Source organism: Pipistrellus kuhlii, unplaced genomic scaffold (genome assembly GCF_014108245.1).
Source record: "Pipistrellus kuhlii isolate mPipKuh1 unplaced genomic scaffold, mPipKuh1.p scaffold_m20_p_81, whole genome shotgun sequence".
NCBI lineage: Eukaryota > Metazoa > Chordata > Mammalia > Chiroptera > Vespertilionidae > Pipistrellus > Pipistrellus kuhlii.
The window spans coordinates 932215-947845 of NW_023425586.1; the positions used below are offsets into that span (position 1 = coordinate 932215).

The 15631-nt window shown below is 62.4% G+C and overlaps 3 protein-coding genes across 7 annotated transcripts in view; 1 reads left to right on the top strand and 2 right to left on the bottom strand.

Moving 5' to 3' along the window:
• Positions 1 to 5811, bottom strand: MCAT (malonyl-CoA-acyl carrier protein transacylase). Of its 2 annotated transcripts, XM_036425486.2 has the most exons (4): positions 5330 to 5806; positions 3877 to 3964; positions 1961 to 2178; positions 1 to 607 (listed from the first exon to the last, which is right to left on the bottom strand). In XM_036425486.2, exons 1-4 carry the CDS (start codon positions 5750 to 5752, stop codon positions 170 to 172), a joined length of 1167 nt encoding a protein of 388 aa, XP_036281379.1. In that variant the 5' UTR covers positions 5753 to 5806; the 3' UTR covers positions 1 to 169. The 2 variants fall into 2 exon arrangements, with proteins under 2 accessions (XP_036281379.1, XP_036281380.1); XM_036425487.2 differs by lacking the exons at positions 1 to 607; positions 1961 to 2178 and adding an exon at positions 2204 to 2656 and having other exon boundaries at positions 5330 to 5811.
• The window catches only part of TSPO (translocator protein), a 13788-nt gene continuing 1546 nt past the window's right edge, over positions 3390 to 15631 (top strand). Inside the window, exons 1-3 of one of the 4 annotated variants that reach the window (XM_036425491.2) lie at positions 3390 to 3396; positions 4022 to 4026; positions 14834 to 15040. In XM_036425491.2, the coding sequence (XP_036281384.1) occupies positions 14859 to 15040 (182 nt within the window). In that variant the 5' untranslated portion in view covers positions 3390 to 3396; positions 4022 to 4026; positions 14834 to 14858. Of the gene's footprint in view, positions 3397 to 4021; positions 4027 to 10654; positions 10779 to 11072; positions 11191 to 14453; positions 14545 to 14829; positions 15041 to 15631 lie in introns of those variants that run through there. The other 3 variants (XM_036425489.2, XM_036425488.2, XM_036425490.2) reach the window with 3 other exon arrangements.
• Positions 11661 to 15631, bottom strand: part of TTLL12 (tubulin tyrosine ligase like 12) — a 23336-nt gene continuing 19365 nt past the window's right edge. The window contains exon 15 of the mRNA XM_045577036.1: positions 11661 to 11695. The gene's annotated coding sequence lies outside the window, so the exon portion shown is untranslated. The remainder of the gene's footprint in view (positions 11696 to 15631) is intronic.

Consider the following 15631-nt stretch of genomic DNA (forward strand, 5'->3'; position numbering starts at 1 on the left):
TGTGCTGTATAAATACTCGCTTTATGTGCTTCAGTGGTCACACAGTCCCTCCCCATCACTGGCAGGCGGAGACCGGACAGGAAGCAGCAGGCACAGCCTCCTCCGGGGACGCCAGGCTGGCTCTGCCCCCGCGTCTCCACCCCACCCCACCCCGTGGTCACCGGAGACCCTACTGGCCCTGGTCCGCGGCTTCCGCGGCCTCGTCGGCCTCGAGCACGCCCACGTGGCTGTAGGACTTCCAGGCCTGCAGGTTGCAGCTCCGCAGGATGGCGCCCAGCTGCCGCCCGGGCCCCACCTCGAAGGTCTGGGGGAAGTCGGAGCCTCTCTTCCGCTCATACAAGGCGTGCATCGTCTGCTCCCACTTCACCGGGGAGACCACCTGCTCCACCAGCAGCTGCCGGATGTGCTTGGGGTGCCGGTACCGGCTCCCGCTGACGTTGGCGTGCACGGAGACCAGCGGCATCTTCACGTCGATGGCCTTGAGGACCTGCGCCAGGGGCTCCAGCGCGGGCTCCATGAGGCGGGTGTGGAAGGCCCCGCTGACCGGCAGCATCTTGGTGCGTCGGAAGTGGAACCTGGAGGAGTTCTTCTGGAGGAACTGCAGCGCCTGCAGGAACGGGCGGAGGGGTGAGCCAGGCAGAGCTCGGGAGAAGGCACAGTGGCCGGCACGGCCCCGTGCAGCCCCGTGCGGCCCCGTGCCAGAACATGCTCACCGCACCACCCCGTGTGGACCCTCCTCCTTTCAGTGGGTCCCACAGAGCTTTCCACGGAGACTCCGATCCTCCGACTCCAGTCCCAAGTGGGTCCCAGCGCGGGCCCAGCAGGCTCCCGTGGCCGGCGCTCGGTCAGCGCTGGTCCAGCAGAGGTGCCCGGGGTCTTACATCCTGGGTTAAAGGCCCCGGCACTTCCAACAGAACCGGAAAGTCACACCTGGGGCTCCGGGGCCACCGGGCAATGCCCACCTGCCCGGGAGCCTGCGAGGAAGAGGCCCCCGGGGTGGGGTCCGCCTGGCCCACCCTGCAGGGTTGTGCAAGGGAACGAGCAGCCAGCTTCATGACAACATCCCCTCCCCATCTGTCCCAGAGGGACCTGCTGGCTCTCGCTGACTGAGGAGACACGGGACACTGGCTGCTGGCAAGGCCTGAGAGGAAGCCCTCGCGGTCAAGTGCAGGAAAGCACTCGAGACCGGCTGCAGCCCGGGTGCCGCCTCCCTGACCTCCAAGCACTTGTCCTCGGCCTCCACTTCCCCGCTGCAGAGCAAGGCCCGGCCGGGAGGACCAGACAAGGCTGTGGCAGCGCCCTGCGCCCGCAGCCCTCCCTCCGGTTCCTGTCTGCACTCAGCCCGAGGTGGGAGGGCACCCAATCCCCTGCACCCATCTCCAGGCACTGCCGTCCGGCGTCACCTCCCAGGCCCGCTGGTGGACAGCCTGCCCTTGAACCCTGGCTCTGAACTGGCTGTGCCCTGGGCCTGGCTCCCCCACTCCCAGTGGCCTCCTTCGATGGCAGGACCTGGCTCATCAGCCACGGGCCCTCGGCGCCTGTTACAGAGGAGCTGCTCGCAAGTGCCGTAGGGGGGAAGCGGCGAATGGAGGGACGTGCAGGAGGGTTAATTCGGTGCAGAACAGACATCTGAGAGCGAGCAGGACGGGCGGGGCAGCCCAGCAGGAAGCGGCTCTCCCCTCTAAGGAAGCAGCTCAGCAAGGCTGAGAAGCCCAGACCGTTCTGTAGGGAGGTCCTGGCGCCCATCTGGCCAGCCCTTAGGCAGGTGGGCTGGCGGTTTGCTCAGGGCCCCTGCCTGTACGTGTGAAGCGGGGGTGGCACCGGCCTTTGGCCCACGCTCCGGCCCTCACCCACCTCCCCAGACCACGCTGGCAGAGCCCCCGCTGCGCCACTGGGGCCCACGGGCACAGGACCCCACCCCCCGGGCCCAGGGCCTGTGAGCTCCTCCGTCAGCACCCACCTCCAGGTGCCCCGAGATCACCCTGCAGTCCGGGAAGAGGTAGTTGGCCACCTCACACACGGGGTCCTTTATGCCCAGCGTCTGGCAGTGCTCCCGGGCTTCCAGGCAGGCGGACGTGAACTTGGTCTGGGGCCGGCCGAGGACGGACAGCATCCCGCTGGGGACGGCCTCGGAGGCTTCCTGCATCGCCTCGGCCCGGACCTTCACCGCGTACAGACCTGGCGGAGAGAAGTGCGCGGGAATCAGCGTACGTGAGAGGGAGACACGGCACCGGCACCAGCTCCGCATGGCGTGCCGAGGTGCCGAGGCTGGCATCTGTTACCGGCCATATCACTGAGGTGTACCACTGTCACAGGAAGCAGGGCTGTCCTCGGCCGGCACAGACGGACCCAGGGAGCTCCCACCTGGAGGCTGGCTTGGTGTAGGATCTGACCAGGGGCGATCTTGCCTTCCCTCCACCCCCAGTAACCTCTAATCTGTTGTCTCTGGACCTTTCACACGCAAGGATCACACAGTATGTGATCATGTGGCTCCTCACGGAGCACGTGTTTGAGGTCCATCCATGCTGCAGCCTGTGTCAGTGCTTCGCTGCTAAGGTTCCAGCAGATACATGATTAGCTCATCCGCTCATCGGAAGATGAACATTTGTACTACTCCCACCTTTTGGGTGTTAGACACATCTGTGTACACGTCTTCCTGGGTGCACACGTTTTCATCTTAGGTACAGACTCCGGAACGACTCCTGGCTTCTCCACACGGCTGCACTGTTTTACTGTTACCGCACCATGGAAGGCTCCCATTTCCACACCCTTGCCAACACTTATTCCTTTCCTATTTGTCACTGATGTTGTTGTAAATTAAAGCTGTCCTGGTGGAGCCCTGGCCAGTTTGGCTCAGTGGATAGAGCGTCAGCCTGTGGACTGCAGACTCCCAGGTTTGATTTCAGCCAAGGGCACATGCCCAGGTTGCAGGCTCGATCCCCCAGTAGGGGGCATGCAGGAGGTAGCCGTTCAGTGATTCTTTCTCATCATTGATGTTTCAAGCTCTCTCTCCCTTCCTTTCTGAAATAAAAAAATATATATATTAAAATATAATAAAATAAATGAAAAACAAAAATAAATTTAAAAAAGCCATCCTAGTGGATGTGAAGTATCTCATTGTGGTCTGTTGCTTTGTTAAAATACGCTTTTTTTTATTTCAGAAGGGAGAGGAGAGGGAGAGACAGATATCAACGATGAGAGAGAATCACTGATCGGCTGCCTCCTTGCACGCCCCCTAATGGGGATTGAGCCCGAAAACCAAGCACGTGCCCTGACTCAGAATCAAACTGTAAACTCCGGGCTGGGTCGATGCCCAGCAGCTGAGCCCCCCAGCTGGCTCAGTGTGGTTTTGATTTGCATTTCCCCAGTGATGAGCAATGCGGCATATCTCCTCGTGTGCGTACTGGCCATTTGCGTACCTTCTTTGGGGAATGGCTATTCGAGTCCTTTGCCACGGCTTCCACTCAGATTCCTGTTTGCACGCAGCATGCCCAGAGCCAGGCACCGAGGTCAGAGTGGCCAACTGTGGACAAAAATGCCTAACTCTTCACTAGATGCAAAACTCGTAGGAAGTGAAACTCAAGATCTAACGTTCATTTCCTCCTTTTCAATCAATGAGTTGTACTGAGTGTCTACCACGTGACAGACACTGAAGGACGGACGGAGAAGGCACAGGACAGCGGGAAGACGGTCAAGCAGGCAGATCCCAGATTACAGAAAGAAAGGAAAACCCTTTCTCCCAGCTTAAACGAGAATCAAGGAGCAGTCCAGCCCTCGGTTTCAATCTCACCCCTATCTGTATGCTCCTCTGTCACCCTTATCTCTAGGGAGCCCAGCAAGACGACACCTTGCGCCACACCAGAGCCCACTTCGTACCTTCCGAGAATTCCATGGCTCCGGCAAACACTAGGGCTGCGAACTCTCCCACACTGAAGCCGGCCGCGGCCACGCAGTTCTCAATGGCCTGCAGGACAGAGGCAGAGCTGAGGCCTGCTGGGGCGGGGCGGGCTCTGCTGGGGAGCGGCGGTGGCTGTGGGAGCAGCGGTGGCTGCGGGAGCCGGGCTGGGCGGGCCGGGGCTCCAGCTCCGAGAGGACACTCGCTGACCTGGCCTGTCCTGGTGAGGGGCTTCCCTGCGGCCAAGGCCCCAGGCTGACCCCGAGGCACAGCTCTGCCTCCAACTCTGGCCCCGGCCCCGGGCCGCCTCCCAGGCAGGAGGGAGCTGAGCACAGAAGGGAAAGTAGGACTTTGGGGTCACACGGCGTTGGATTTGATTCTTGGCTCGGGATAGTTCCCTAACCTTTCCGAGCCTGTTGTCTCCTCCAGGAAGCGAGGAAGGGGCAGACCCGGTCCCAGGCCGCTGAGAGAAGTGCGTGGATTAATGGGCAAGCACTCTGATTGTCATCACAGCTCAACAGGACCACCCAGCTGCTTCCTTTCCTCATCCACAACCTAACGGTGCTTTCCTCACACGGCTGTGAGGATGAGATGGAGTGAAGGTCTAAAGTGCTAGCGTTACATTTACTGTCTCCTTGGGCTTTTTGTTGTGGTGGTTAATCCTCATCCAAGGATACTTTTCCATTGGTTTTTAGAAGGAGTGAGAGAGAAAGTGAGAAACATCAATGTGAGAGAGACCCATTGATTGGTTGCCTCCTGCACACACCCCGACCGAGTTCCGTTCGAACCGGAGACCCTTCAGTCTGCAGGCGGAAGCTCTATCCAAGGAGGCAAACCAGCTAGGGGAACACTTACGGCCTTTTTTTTTCTTCTTTTTTTTCTTAAATTTCAGAGAGGAAGGGAGAGGGAGAGGGAGAGAAACATCAATGATGAGAATCATTGATTGGCTGCCTCCTCTAAGTCCCACACGGGGATCGAGCCCACAACCTGGGCATGTGCCCTGAGCAGGACTGAACCTGTGACCTTGATTCATAGGTCGATGCTCAACCACTGAGCCCCGCTGGCAGGGCAACACTTATTGTCTTTATAGTTAAATAATAACAGCAATCAATTCACACCTGCAAGTGAAGTGACACCCTCAGACGGATTCTCAATGATCTTTACGGATGACGTTTCACCCTCCCAAACTCACTTAGTACTCACACTGCTCAGGACCACGTAAAACAGCATCCCAGCCCCTGCTCTACGTTCCTTCCTGCAACTCCGTAATGTGCACGGCGCACTCTCCTCACCACCTGTCTCCCGCCCCTGCATGCAAGCTCCCTCGGGGCAGGGGTCCTTGGTGTGTGCGTACGGCTATGTCTCCGGCGCCTGGCACAGCGCCTGGCACGGGAGGGGCCCTCACACCAGCCCCGGCGTCCCCGCGGGCCTCACCGCCGGCTGCAGGTGCTGCAGCTTCTCCACGGCGGCCAGCGAGGCCACGAAGACGGCGGGCTGGCAGTGCGCCGTGCGGTCCAGCGCCGCCTGCGGGCCGCGCAGGCTCAGCTCCAGCAGGTCGTAGCCCAGCACGCGGCGCGCGGCGGCGTAGAGCTCGCGGACGCGCGGGTAGCGCAGCAGCCCGCGGCCCATGCCCAGCTCCTGGCTGCCCTGGCCCGGGAAGAGCAGCACGGAGCACTGGCCGGGCGGCCGCCGCGCCGCGGGCTGCCGGGGCGCCCCCTCCTCCGCCGTGGTCGCATCTCGCAGCAGCTCGGCCACGTCCACGGCGCCCGGCGGCGGCGGCCGGAAGCCCGAGGCGCCGCGGCGGCCGCCCGCGCCCCAGCCCCAGGGCCCCAGGGCCCGCGCCACGCGGACGCTCATGCTGAGGGACCGGCCCCACGCGCGTTACCCCGGCGACCGACGTACGTACGACTGCGGCGGCGCGGCGCGGTCCGTGACGCATTTCCGCCCGGGCGGACCGGGCACCCGGGCGGGAAGAAAGGTTCCGCCAGTTCCTGGTTCCGGCCCTGTTTGTGACTCTTGGCTGCTGCGGGCGGGTGTCTGACTTCAACCCCACGGAAAAGACGAAACCGCGACTCTGCACCACCACGAGCCTTCTAAGTATTTATTGAGTAAACAGCACTAGCAGAACAAGAGCCACGCTTTCTGCCTAGAAAGTGCTCGAAACGCCTGCACATCCTTTGTCTCTGCACTTACTGGATTCTCCCAGCTGCCCTGGGCGGTAAGCAGGGTAACGGCTCTCTTGTATAATGTGTCCCACACACCAGACCCGGGGCCCAGCCCGTAATAAACACCCAATAAATATGTGTCCCACCGAACGAAGCCCTGGATGTTTTTCAGACATTCGCTCATTTAATGTCTCACAGCTACACTGTGATGAATAGGTACTGTTCGCCTCCGTTTATGGGGGCGGAGACAAAGGCCCTAAGAGTGGGTGACAGAAGAGGAATGGAAACGGGGGTTCCCTGGCTTCTGAGTGCTGGTGTGAGGCTGGGTCAAACAGAGTCTATCTCTAAATCTCACCCTAATCACATACATACATTCTCTCTCATTTCCTGCCCACCCCTTCTAAGGAGCTCAGGACACACACACTCACTACACACTCACACTCACACCACACACACACACTCACACCACACACACTCACTATACACACACACACTACATACACACACCACACACACACTCTCACACTCACCACACACACACACACACACACACACACACACACTCACACTCACTACACACCTCATAATGAGAAAGACCGAGGTAGAATGATGTCAGAAAATCTCCAGTGAGTTTGTCCTGAGATTTAAAGCCCTAACTCCTGGGACATTGTGACAGCCTTGCTTTTGACAAGGAAAAGGTGTGAATAAGCTGCATGCCCCACGCGAGGAGATTAGTTAAGGGAGTTATGGCGAATCTCACACTGCTGTGATCATGAAAGACATGGAGGAGCGTCTCGGGTGGAGTCAGGAATGGAGCCTCGGGAAGCCCATAAATCCCCAGCCCAGGGAGTCTGTGAAGACATCAGTCCACAGCGACAGGGACAGCAGGACAGGGCCCCGCAGCAGCCTGAGCCGGGAAGCGGGCAGACCAGTGTGACCTGCTTTGGCGGCCCCCAGGCAGCCCAATCCCTCCGGCCTGGAGCTGAGGACCAACCCTTATCCATACGACAGCGGAGAGTAGGAGCTGGTAGCAGGGTGCTTCCAGACCTGAGGTACAAGATAAAGAGAACCATTGGAGGGGTCTTTGGGGAACAGTTAGATCTTTGGATCCCTCCTTCTCATTAGACACTGAGTGATGCCCCTCCCCTATTCTAGCAAACACCCAGAGATGAGCCGGCATGCCAGGGCCAGGGTGGATGTGGGCACTCCGCCGAAAGCTGGATGAGGGACGGCCACCAGTGTTCTCCCCACGGAGCTCCTGGAACCCTGGAGCAGACCCCTCCCCTCCAGCAAGGGCCCGGAGACCTTGGGGAATCTGGCCAGTCCAAGATGAAGATCCTGATGGTATTGACAGTCCAGGAAGTTCCCAAATGGCCCACCAAGTTCAACTTAGAGTGAAGCTAAACCAACAAATACCATCCAATGACTTATTCTCCTCCTTTTCTTTCCTAATTGTGAGCAGCCATCAAAGACTCGTGGCCTCTGAGGAAATGTGGAAGCCCCTTTTACGTCCGTGGTTCAGGGTTCTGGTTCTGGAGACGGCCGCACACAAATGAAGAGACTCTGGAAAAGAGTTAATTTGGGAAATGGGGGCCAGGCGGTAGCCCAACTCTAGTGGGAGGACTCCTACTTGCTCTGGCTTTTCCATCCCTTTTATTAAGATTAAAATGATAGGATACACCCATATGCCCTAGGCAGGAAACTCCAATAAAAGCCAATCAGTGGATGTAGGATTAACAGGTGGGGCTGCTTCAACTACCAATGTCTAGTCATTAGCTCTGACCCTAGGCTCTGCAGTGTTTCCCAAACTTCTCTCATGATGAGAATCACCTGGTGGAGTTGTTAAAATACAGATTCCTGAATCCCAGCAATTCAGGTTGACCACCCTCCGGATTCCCTGTCCACAGCTCTCTATTATTAAGACAATGATTGGCTTCCGGCAAGGAAATCCTCTTACAAACAGAAAACAAAAACCACCTAGGGTTCAGAGTCCAAAGAAAATGACCATGGAAGTAAGAGAAGACGCTGCCTCCATGAAAAAGGAACAGGAAGTGACAGTAGAAAATAGCATTCCGGAAACACAAAGGAGACCCTGGGAACAAAGAACAGGAGAGCAGACGGGAGAATCCAGAGAAGGCCAGGGAGAGAGCTGAGGAGACCTCAGGAGGTGAAGCCACGGAAGAACCAAACGAGAGAAGCGGGAGCGAAAAGAAGCGAGAAGACAGCCAGGGGGGCCAGGGCACCGCGTCATGGGGTTCCAGAAGGAGAAGTGAGAAACGGAGGGAAGGAAGTCAGAGTTTCTATTTTGTTCCTGGAGAACAGAGGGCCTGGGCTTCCTGGGCAAAGGGGCTCCTGCGAGCTGGCATGACGGATGGAATGAGACGCACAGAGAGTGTGAAATGTCAGGACTTTGGAGGCAAACATCTTAAAACCTCCCAGGAAGCCCTGGCTGGTGTGGCTCAGTGGATAGAGCGTCGGCCTGCGGACTGAGAGGTCCCGGGTTCAATTCTGGTCCAGGGCACATGTCTGGGTTGCAGGCACATCCCCAGTGGGGGACGTGCAGGAGGCAGCCAATCAGTGATTCTCATCATTGATGTTCCTATCTCTCTCTCTCCCTCTCCCTTCCTCTCTGAAGTCAATAAAAATGTTTTTTAAAAAAACAGTACCTGCCAGGAAGAACAAAAAGGGTTGCACGCAAAGGCTTGAAGCACAGAATCGCCTCAGCCTTTCATCAGCTCTGCGGCCGCTGGGAGACCCCGTCGTCATGACGCCCAGGGGCAAACACCTCCACCTTTGAATTTTTTTTTTTTTAATATATTGATTTTTTAGAGAGGAAGAGAAAGGGATAGAGAGTTGGAAACATTGATGAGAGAGAATCACCGATCAGCTGCCTCTTGCACACCCCCTACTGGGGATGTGCCCGCAGCCAAGGTACATGCCCTTGAATGGAATCGAACCCGGGACCTTTCACTATCCACTGAGCCAAACCGGTTTCAGCCCACCTTTGAATTCTTAGCCGAGTGCCCGTCAGCCAGGTGCTGGATGGATATGTCCCTCGAGGCTGGCAGATGACAGCTGCCCAGGGACACGCCCATGCTCAGTGCTGTGGAGTTCAGAGGTCACGGCCCACTGGAGGGGAGGGTGCACAGAACTGGGGTTCTGGAAGGGCTTCCTGGGGTGATACTGGAGAGCAGTCGGCCTTGGACAGGTGGAGACACCCAGGGGAGGGGGAGGAGGAAGGGGAGGGGGAGGGAAAAGAGGGGGAGGGGAGGGGGTGGCACTCAGGCAGGGAGGCGGGAAGGGTGGGCAGCCAGCTTGACCCCAGTGTGGCAGGGCCGGAAGTGCCGGGCACAAGGCTTGGGCTGGCTCCTGAGGCCGTGGGAGCCACGGGGGTTCTGGGCACAGGAAGGAGCTGGGCCAGCGAGGCTGTGGCTGCTGCCAGGTGCAGTGGGGCCGCTGGTTGGAGGGGAGGGAGGCGGGAGTCGAGGAGGCATGCAGGCAGGACGACGGATGTGCACAGCTGTGCCCGGACTCAGTGGGTCCTGGGAGCTGCAGGCTCCCCCTGAGCCGGGCTGTTAACCCGAGGGCAGGGTCTGGGGTTTGTGCCCAGCCCTCCCTCTGGCCTGCCGGGGCAGCAAGTGGTAGGGACAGCAGTCTCTGCCTCCCAGGCGCCCGAGGGCCTGGCGCCTGCACGCTGCAGAGGCGAGGCTGGAGGGAAGCCACACACTTTCCCCACGGTCTCCTGGGGGAGGGAAGCGTGTCCCTGGGCCAACCCTCTGCGCAGGGGAGGGCCAGGCTGGCAGCTCTGGAGCGGAGGCGCGGGGCCTGGGCAAATGCCTTAATTTCCTTTAAAACTGAAGGAAGAGGTGGGTGGGGTCCAGCTGGCTTATACTTGTCCTTATGCCAGAGCAGTCAAAGGTGGAGTGCCCATGGGACAAAATGCCAGGCCCGGGAAGTCAGACCTGGGCCCAGGAGCCCCCCTGAGCCCCTGAGAGGAGTGCAGCTCACGTTCCCTCAGGACAGCGGGGGCAGCTGTGATCCTGAGGCTCCGGCTCTGCCACCCAGGTTAGCCCCCACCAGTCAGGCCTGGCTGCAGCGAGAAAGCGGCGTCAGATGGGGAGGGGTGCCCAGGCCCGGGGCTGGACTTGCGGGTCTCATCAGGGTGGCCCTGGCAAACTGGGGCACCTCTGGGCTGCAAGCCTGCAGCTTCCACTCAAGGGCACCACGGCTCTGCAAGGCCTGCCTTCTGGGCGTCATTAGCCCCACGCCTGCGCCCACCCTACAGACCAGGACATGGAGGCCAGGACCCAGCCAGAGGGCTGTGCCAGGAGGAGGGTGAGGCCGCCTCTGTAGACGGTGGGCCGGGCTGCTGTGTAGGAGGGGGCTCGGGCGTTGCCATTAAGGGATGCAATGCCCCTCTCTGAGGCCCTCTCTGCTGACCCATTTTACAGATGGGAAAGGTGAGACTCAAGAGAAGCGACCTGCTTGGGACTCAGCCGGGGGACCGGTGGGGAGGGAGGAGGAGCCTGCTGGTGGCGGGAGCAGAGCGCTTCCGGCCGGCACCGCGCTGAGAGGAGGGAGCTTTGGGCCGGAGTGGGCGCGGCCGGGCTCCCCGCCAGCCGGGCGGGCGGGCGGAGCCTCCCTCCCGGGCGGGGCGGCCGGGCTGACTTCGCCGCCACTTCCCGCCGCCGCGCCCTTCCCCAGCAGGTCCTCTGCCGGTGAGTGGGGACGGGGCGCCGGGATCCGAGCCAGGGGGCCCTCGAGGGCGCGATCCCGAGGGGAAACTGAGGCCGGAGGTGGCAGGACCCGAGGGGAGGCGGAGGGGAGGCGGAGGGCTGCACTGGGAGCTGGGCTGCAAGTCACTGGGGCGGTGGCCAGGCGATGGGGAGACCAGACCTGAGTGTGTGTCTCTCTCTCTCTCTCTCTCCCTCTCTCTCTCTCTCTCTCTCTCTCAGCTCCGCCCCGTCCCGCCCCGCCTCTCCCCCTTCACCCAGCCCGGGGCCTGTCCCGGGGGAGGGGCGGACACCCCCTCTCCCGCCCTCTCCTGGGAGCAGCGGGGCAGGGAGGGTGGGACGCCCTTTCTAGGGGAGGAAGCCCAGGCCAGACTGGGAGGCTTTGCCCAAAAGCCAGGTAAGACGCCAGCGGCCTCAGAACCCTAGAACCCAATCCTCAGCCCCCCATCCCAGTGCTCAGGTGCCAGTGCCTGGACGTGGTGACCGGTCAGTCCCCTGGGCACACCCGCCAGAGAGGGAACTGCGGCCGGTGAGGCCTGCGGAGCGCTGGGGCGTGTGCGTGTGTGTGTGTGTGTGTGTGTGTGTGCGCGCGTGCACGTGTATGTGTGTGTGTGTGCGTGTGCGTGCGTGTGTGTGTGTGTGTGTGTGTGCGTGTGCGTGTGCGTGTGCGTGCGTGTGCGTGTGTGCTGGCAGATGCCGTGGGCTGCTCTGGGCGGCAAGCCCCTCCCGCTGGCCTGCCCAGGCATGTGGGTGCCCCGGGCCAGGAGCCTGGCGCCAGCCACGTGCTCCGGGGGGCTGCAGGAGCGGGGCTGGGCCTCTCCAGGTTCAGGAGCCCAGGCCGAGGGCAGGGAGGGGTAACAGAGCCGAGGCCGGTCCACTGGGGCCAGGGGCAGGGGGCAGGGAGGGGGTGGCAGAGGTGCCCGCACAGCAGGCTCTCACCAGGCTGTGGGCTGAGGGCTGTGTCTCCGCGGGGCAGAGTGGGGCCCCGCAGGGCAGGGGGAGACAGGCGTCAGCTCCTCCCTCAGCTTCTCCGAGGGAGTGGAGCTTGTCCCCTGGTGGGAAAGGAGCTGTGAGCCAGGGAGGGAGAGAAGAGCCTCCAGGGTGCCAGGGCAGGGCAGGCTCTGAGGGGCTGGGCAGTGGGCCTGGGGTGGCGGGAGGGAGGCCTTGGCGCTGGCAGGTCCGTGAGCGGAGCAGTCAGGAGGGAGGTGGGGTGACACGGGGCGAAGGGCCATGTCTGGATGGGAAGAGGTGGGAAGGGAGGGCACAGCGTGTGAGTGGGCTTGTGGCCCAGAGCTCAGGCCTGCGAGTCCCAGCTCACGGGGTGGAGGTGGAGTCGTCGGCCTCAGAGCTGCACAGACGCCACAGTCCTGGGAGGCCCCGTGCCTCAGTTTCCTCTTCTGGGCGGCGGGAATAGTGAGGGTCCACACGGAGGCCCAGGGGCGTGTGGCCCAGGCCCAGCGGCTCTGAGAAGAGTAAGCGAGGGACGAGTCCAATCTGGCCCTCCGCCAGCCCCTCCGCCAGCCCCACCCTCCGCCAGCCCCGCCCCTCAGTAGCCCCTCCCCTCCAGCAGCCCCTCCCCCTCAGTAGCCCCACCTCTCGCCAGCCTCACCTGCTGGCATTCCCAGGGGCCCAGGCCCTGGGCAGCCTGGGTTGGAGGGTCCCCGTGAGTGCCCAGGCCGTGGGGCGGGGCCTCCGTGCAGCACGTCCCCAGCGGGTCCAGGGTCAGCCAGTCGTTTTCTCGGCCTGGGGTGGGCTCCGTGGAGGAAATGGGGCGGGTGGCCCACACCTGTGCCCACAGCCCGCACCGTCCGGTCCTCACTGAGCTGGGCCTCTCCGGCCCCGGAAGCAGCCAGGCCAGTGTGCCCGCTGCACAGGGAGACTGAGGCCGGGGTCACCGGGCCCCTTGGAGCCAAAGCCAAGGCCTGGGCTCTCAGTCACCTTCTCCAGAGGCAGAATGGGGGCAGCTTTGCCCCTCTGCCCCCTCCCGGCCATGGGTGCTTCCTGGCAGCCCCTGGGCCCTGCCGCCTGCCGCCTGCCAGCGTGCCAGCGTGTGGTCCCCCGGGTGGCTCAGGGGCCGGGCAGCCTCCAGAGGCCTCTCCCTGCGGGACCCCTGACCCCCTGACCCTCTGACCCCTCTGCCCGTGGGAACAAACACAGCCTGGCCCTGAAGGGGCAGCCGGGGGCGGGGGGGGGGGGCGCAGGCGCTCTGGCTCTCACCCTGCTCTGTCGCTTCGGCCACAGGAAAGCCACCCCCTGGTGGGGGCTTGGGAGGTGGCTCCAGGCCAGGCCGCTGGCTGGCACTTGTGTGGGTTTGTGTGGGGTTGCTTAGGCAAGCGCTGGGAGCGTGTCAGGGTGCATGCCTCCCCCCCTCCCCCTCCCCCTCCCCCGGGGAGAAGTGTGGACAGGCTGCAGTGTGGAGCCGTGACAACATGGTGCTGCTGAGAAGCCGGTCCCCAGAGGCCCCGGCTGAAGCCCCTGAGGAGCCGGGGCACCGGGCAGTCACCCTGGAACTGCTCTGCAGAGCGGGGCGATCGCAGCTTCTCCGGGCCCAGGACGGTGCCCGCCCGCGTGTGGCAGCCCAGCCCCGGGCAGCGCATTGGGCAGGGACCCGGGACTGTCCCCACTCCACAGCGAGAAAACGGAGGCCCGGAGGGAGGGATCCGGCCGCCGAGGGCAGAGCTGGGCCCGCTGGGAGCCCAACACTCTGTTCCTCCAAAATTAAGGTTCACTGGCGTGTTCTCTCTCTCCCTCTCTCCCTCTCTCCCTCTCTCCCTCTCCCTCTCCCTCTCTCCCTCTCTCACACACACACACACACACACACACACACACACACACGCTGGTCCCTCTCCTGAGCCCCGAGGGCCTCCTTGGCTTCTTTTTTTTTCTTTCTCTCCTTGGCTTCTTAATCGCTTCCTGAGTCTGCGCAGCCCGGCTGGCTCACCCTCTGCCTCTGACTTCCTCAATGAACTTTCTCTCATTTAAAAAAAAACCACAATAATGCTCCCAGAGACGGTGGGGGGGCAATGAACCGCCCCGGGGCCTCCTGGGCCGGTGGGGGCACCGCAGGCAGACCTGGCGGAGCGCCCGCCCAGGCCCGGCCGAGGCCTACGCTCAGGCCAGGCCGGCCACACCGCTGCTGCCAAGAAAGTCTTGGTTTCAGGATGACGACATCTTTGTGTGTTTGTTACCGTTTTTACTGTGCACACTCACATGGTCTGCTTCCTGTAAAGATGGCGGTTGTCTGATTATTCAGTTTTATAATTATCCGGCCTCTCCCCTGCATCTGCCCCCTCCCGCTCCCTCCAGGCCAACCTGCCGGCTGGCCGTGTCCTTCTCTGGACCCCTCGCATCCCCCCTCCTGCGTCCCCCTCTGGTGTCCCCCTCTGGTGTCCCCCTCCGGTGTCCTGGGGCTCCCAGGAAGGGAAGGGGATTTTAGGTGTGCCAGGTAGATGTTCCATTTTTCAGAGGGAAAAACTGAGGGCGGCCCCAAGAGTTTGAGTGCTTTGCCTGTGAGCCCATGGGAGCCAGGAGTGAGCCAAGCCGTCTGCTCCCAGCTGTCGGATGAGTGAATGAGAAGTTCTAGAACCTAAAGCAGGGAGTGTGGACTGGCCCAGGCCTCCCAGCCCCCGGCTGGCACTCGGCCTGGTGGGGAAGGGGGTGAGGCTGGGACGCCTGCTTGGTGGCGGGGCCACACTGGCCTGACTGAGGTGCAGAGCGGAGGGCTCCCCGTCTGGAGACCCTCGGCCGCGGCGAGAACGCAGGACTGGTGCTGGGCAGGGGCTAGGGGAGCCCGCGGGGGACAGGCACCTGGGAGGCCCTGCAGGGGGGCAGCTTCTGGGTGCGGGAGGCGTTCGGGTGGCAGTGTGTTCACTGGCGCCCGGGGCCAGCCCTCCCCGCCTCGCTCATCCCTTCCTCCTCCCCTCTTCCCTCCATCGGGCGCCATGTGAGTGAGGAGGGCCTTTGCTGCCGCCGAAGGGGGCGGCAGGCCTGACCCGGTCTGCGCACAGTAGGTCCTCTCACCGGCCCGGTTTCTCTTTCAGAGCTTCCGAACAGCACAGAGCCGGGATGGCCCCGCCCTGGGTGCCCGCCGTGGGCCTCACGCTGGCGCCCAGCCTGGGCGGCTTCCTGAGCTCCTACCACGCCCGCGGGGAGGGCCTCCGCTGGTACGCCAGCCTGCAGAAGCCCTCGTGGCACCCGCCCCGCTGGGCGCTGGCCCCCATCTGGGGCTCGCTCTACTCGGCCATGGGGTGAGTGGCTGCCGGGGGCGGCGGGCCCCAGCGGCAGGGCCGGCGGTGCTGCTGGGCAGCGGCTCCGGCTCCATTCCCGGGCCTCCTCTGCCCGGGAGGGGGGAGGCTGTGGGCCGGGATTGCACCACCCAGCCCTCCCCTGCGGGCTTCTCGGGAGGGGCGGCCCGATGGCTCAACCCCTCGCTGGCATCCTGGCTGTTTTCACAACTCCAGGCTGAGGCTGGCTCTGCGGGCAAAGTTCATGTGTGGGCAGCGCGGAGGCTTCCCATGCCCATGGCAGCAGCAGCACCGCAGTCACAGTGGCTGCCATTTGCCGGGATTCCGTCTGGTGCTGGAGTGCGGGGCGCTGCGGGGGGCCCTGGACTAGACCCTGGGAATCGCTGTGGTGCAAGGAAGTGCTGCCTGTGGTCTCCCCCTGGTGGCCACAGTCGGAACTGCACGCAGAAGGTGCAGACAGCTTTCTGCCCATCTTCTGGAATGTTCCCTGCATGTGGGTTCTGGGCCTGCCCAGGGCAAGGTGGGGCCGCAGACCCTAGCTACCCTCGGGGCAGGTAGCAGAGGCTGGGCTGGGTGCCCCAGAGTTCTGGTGAA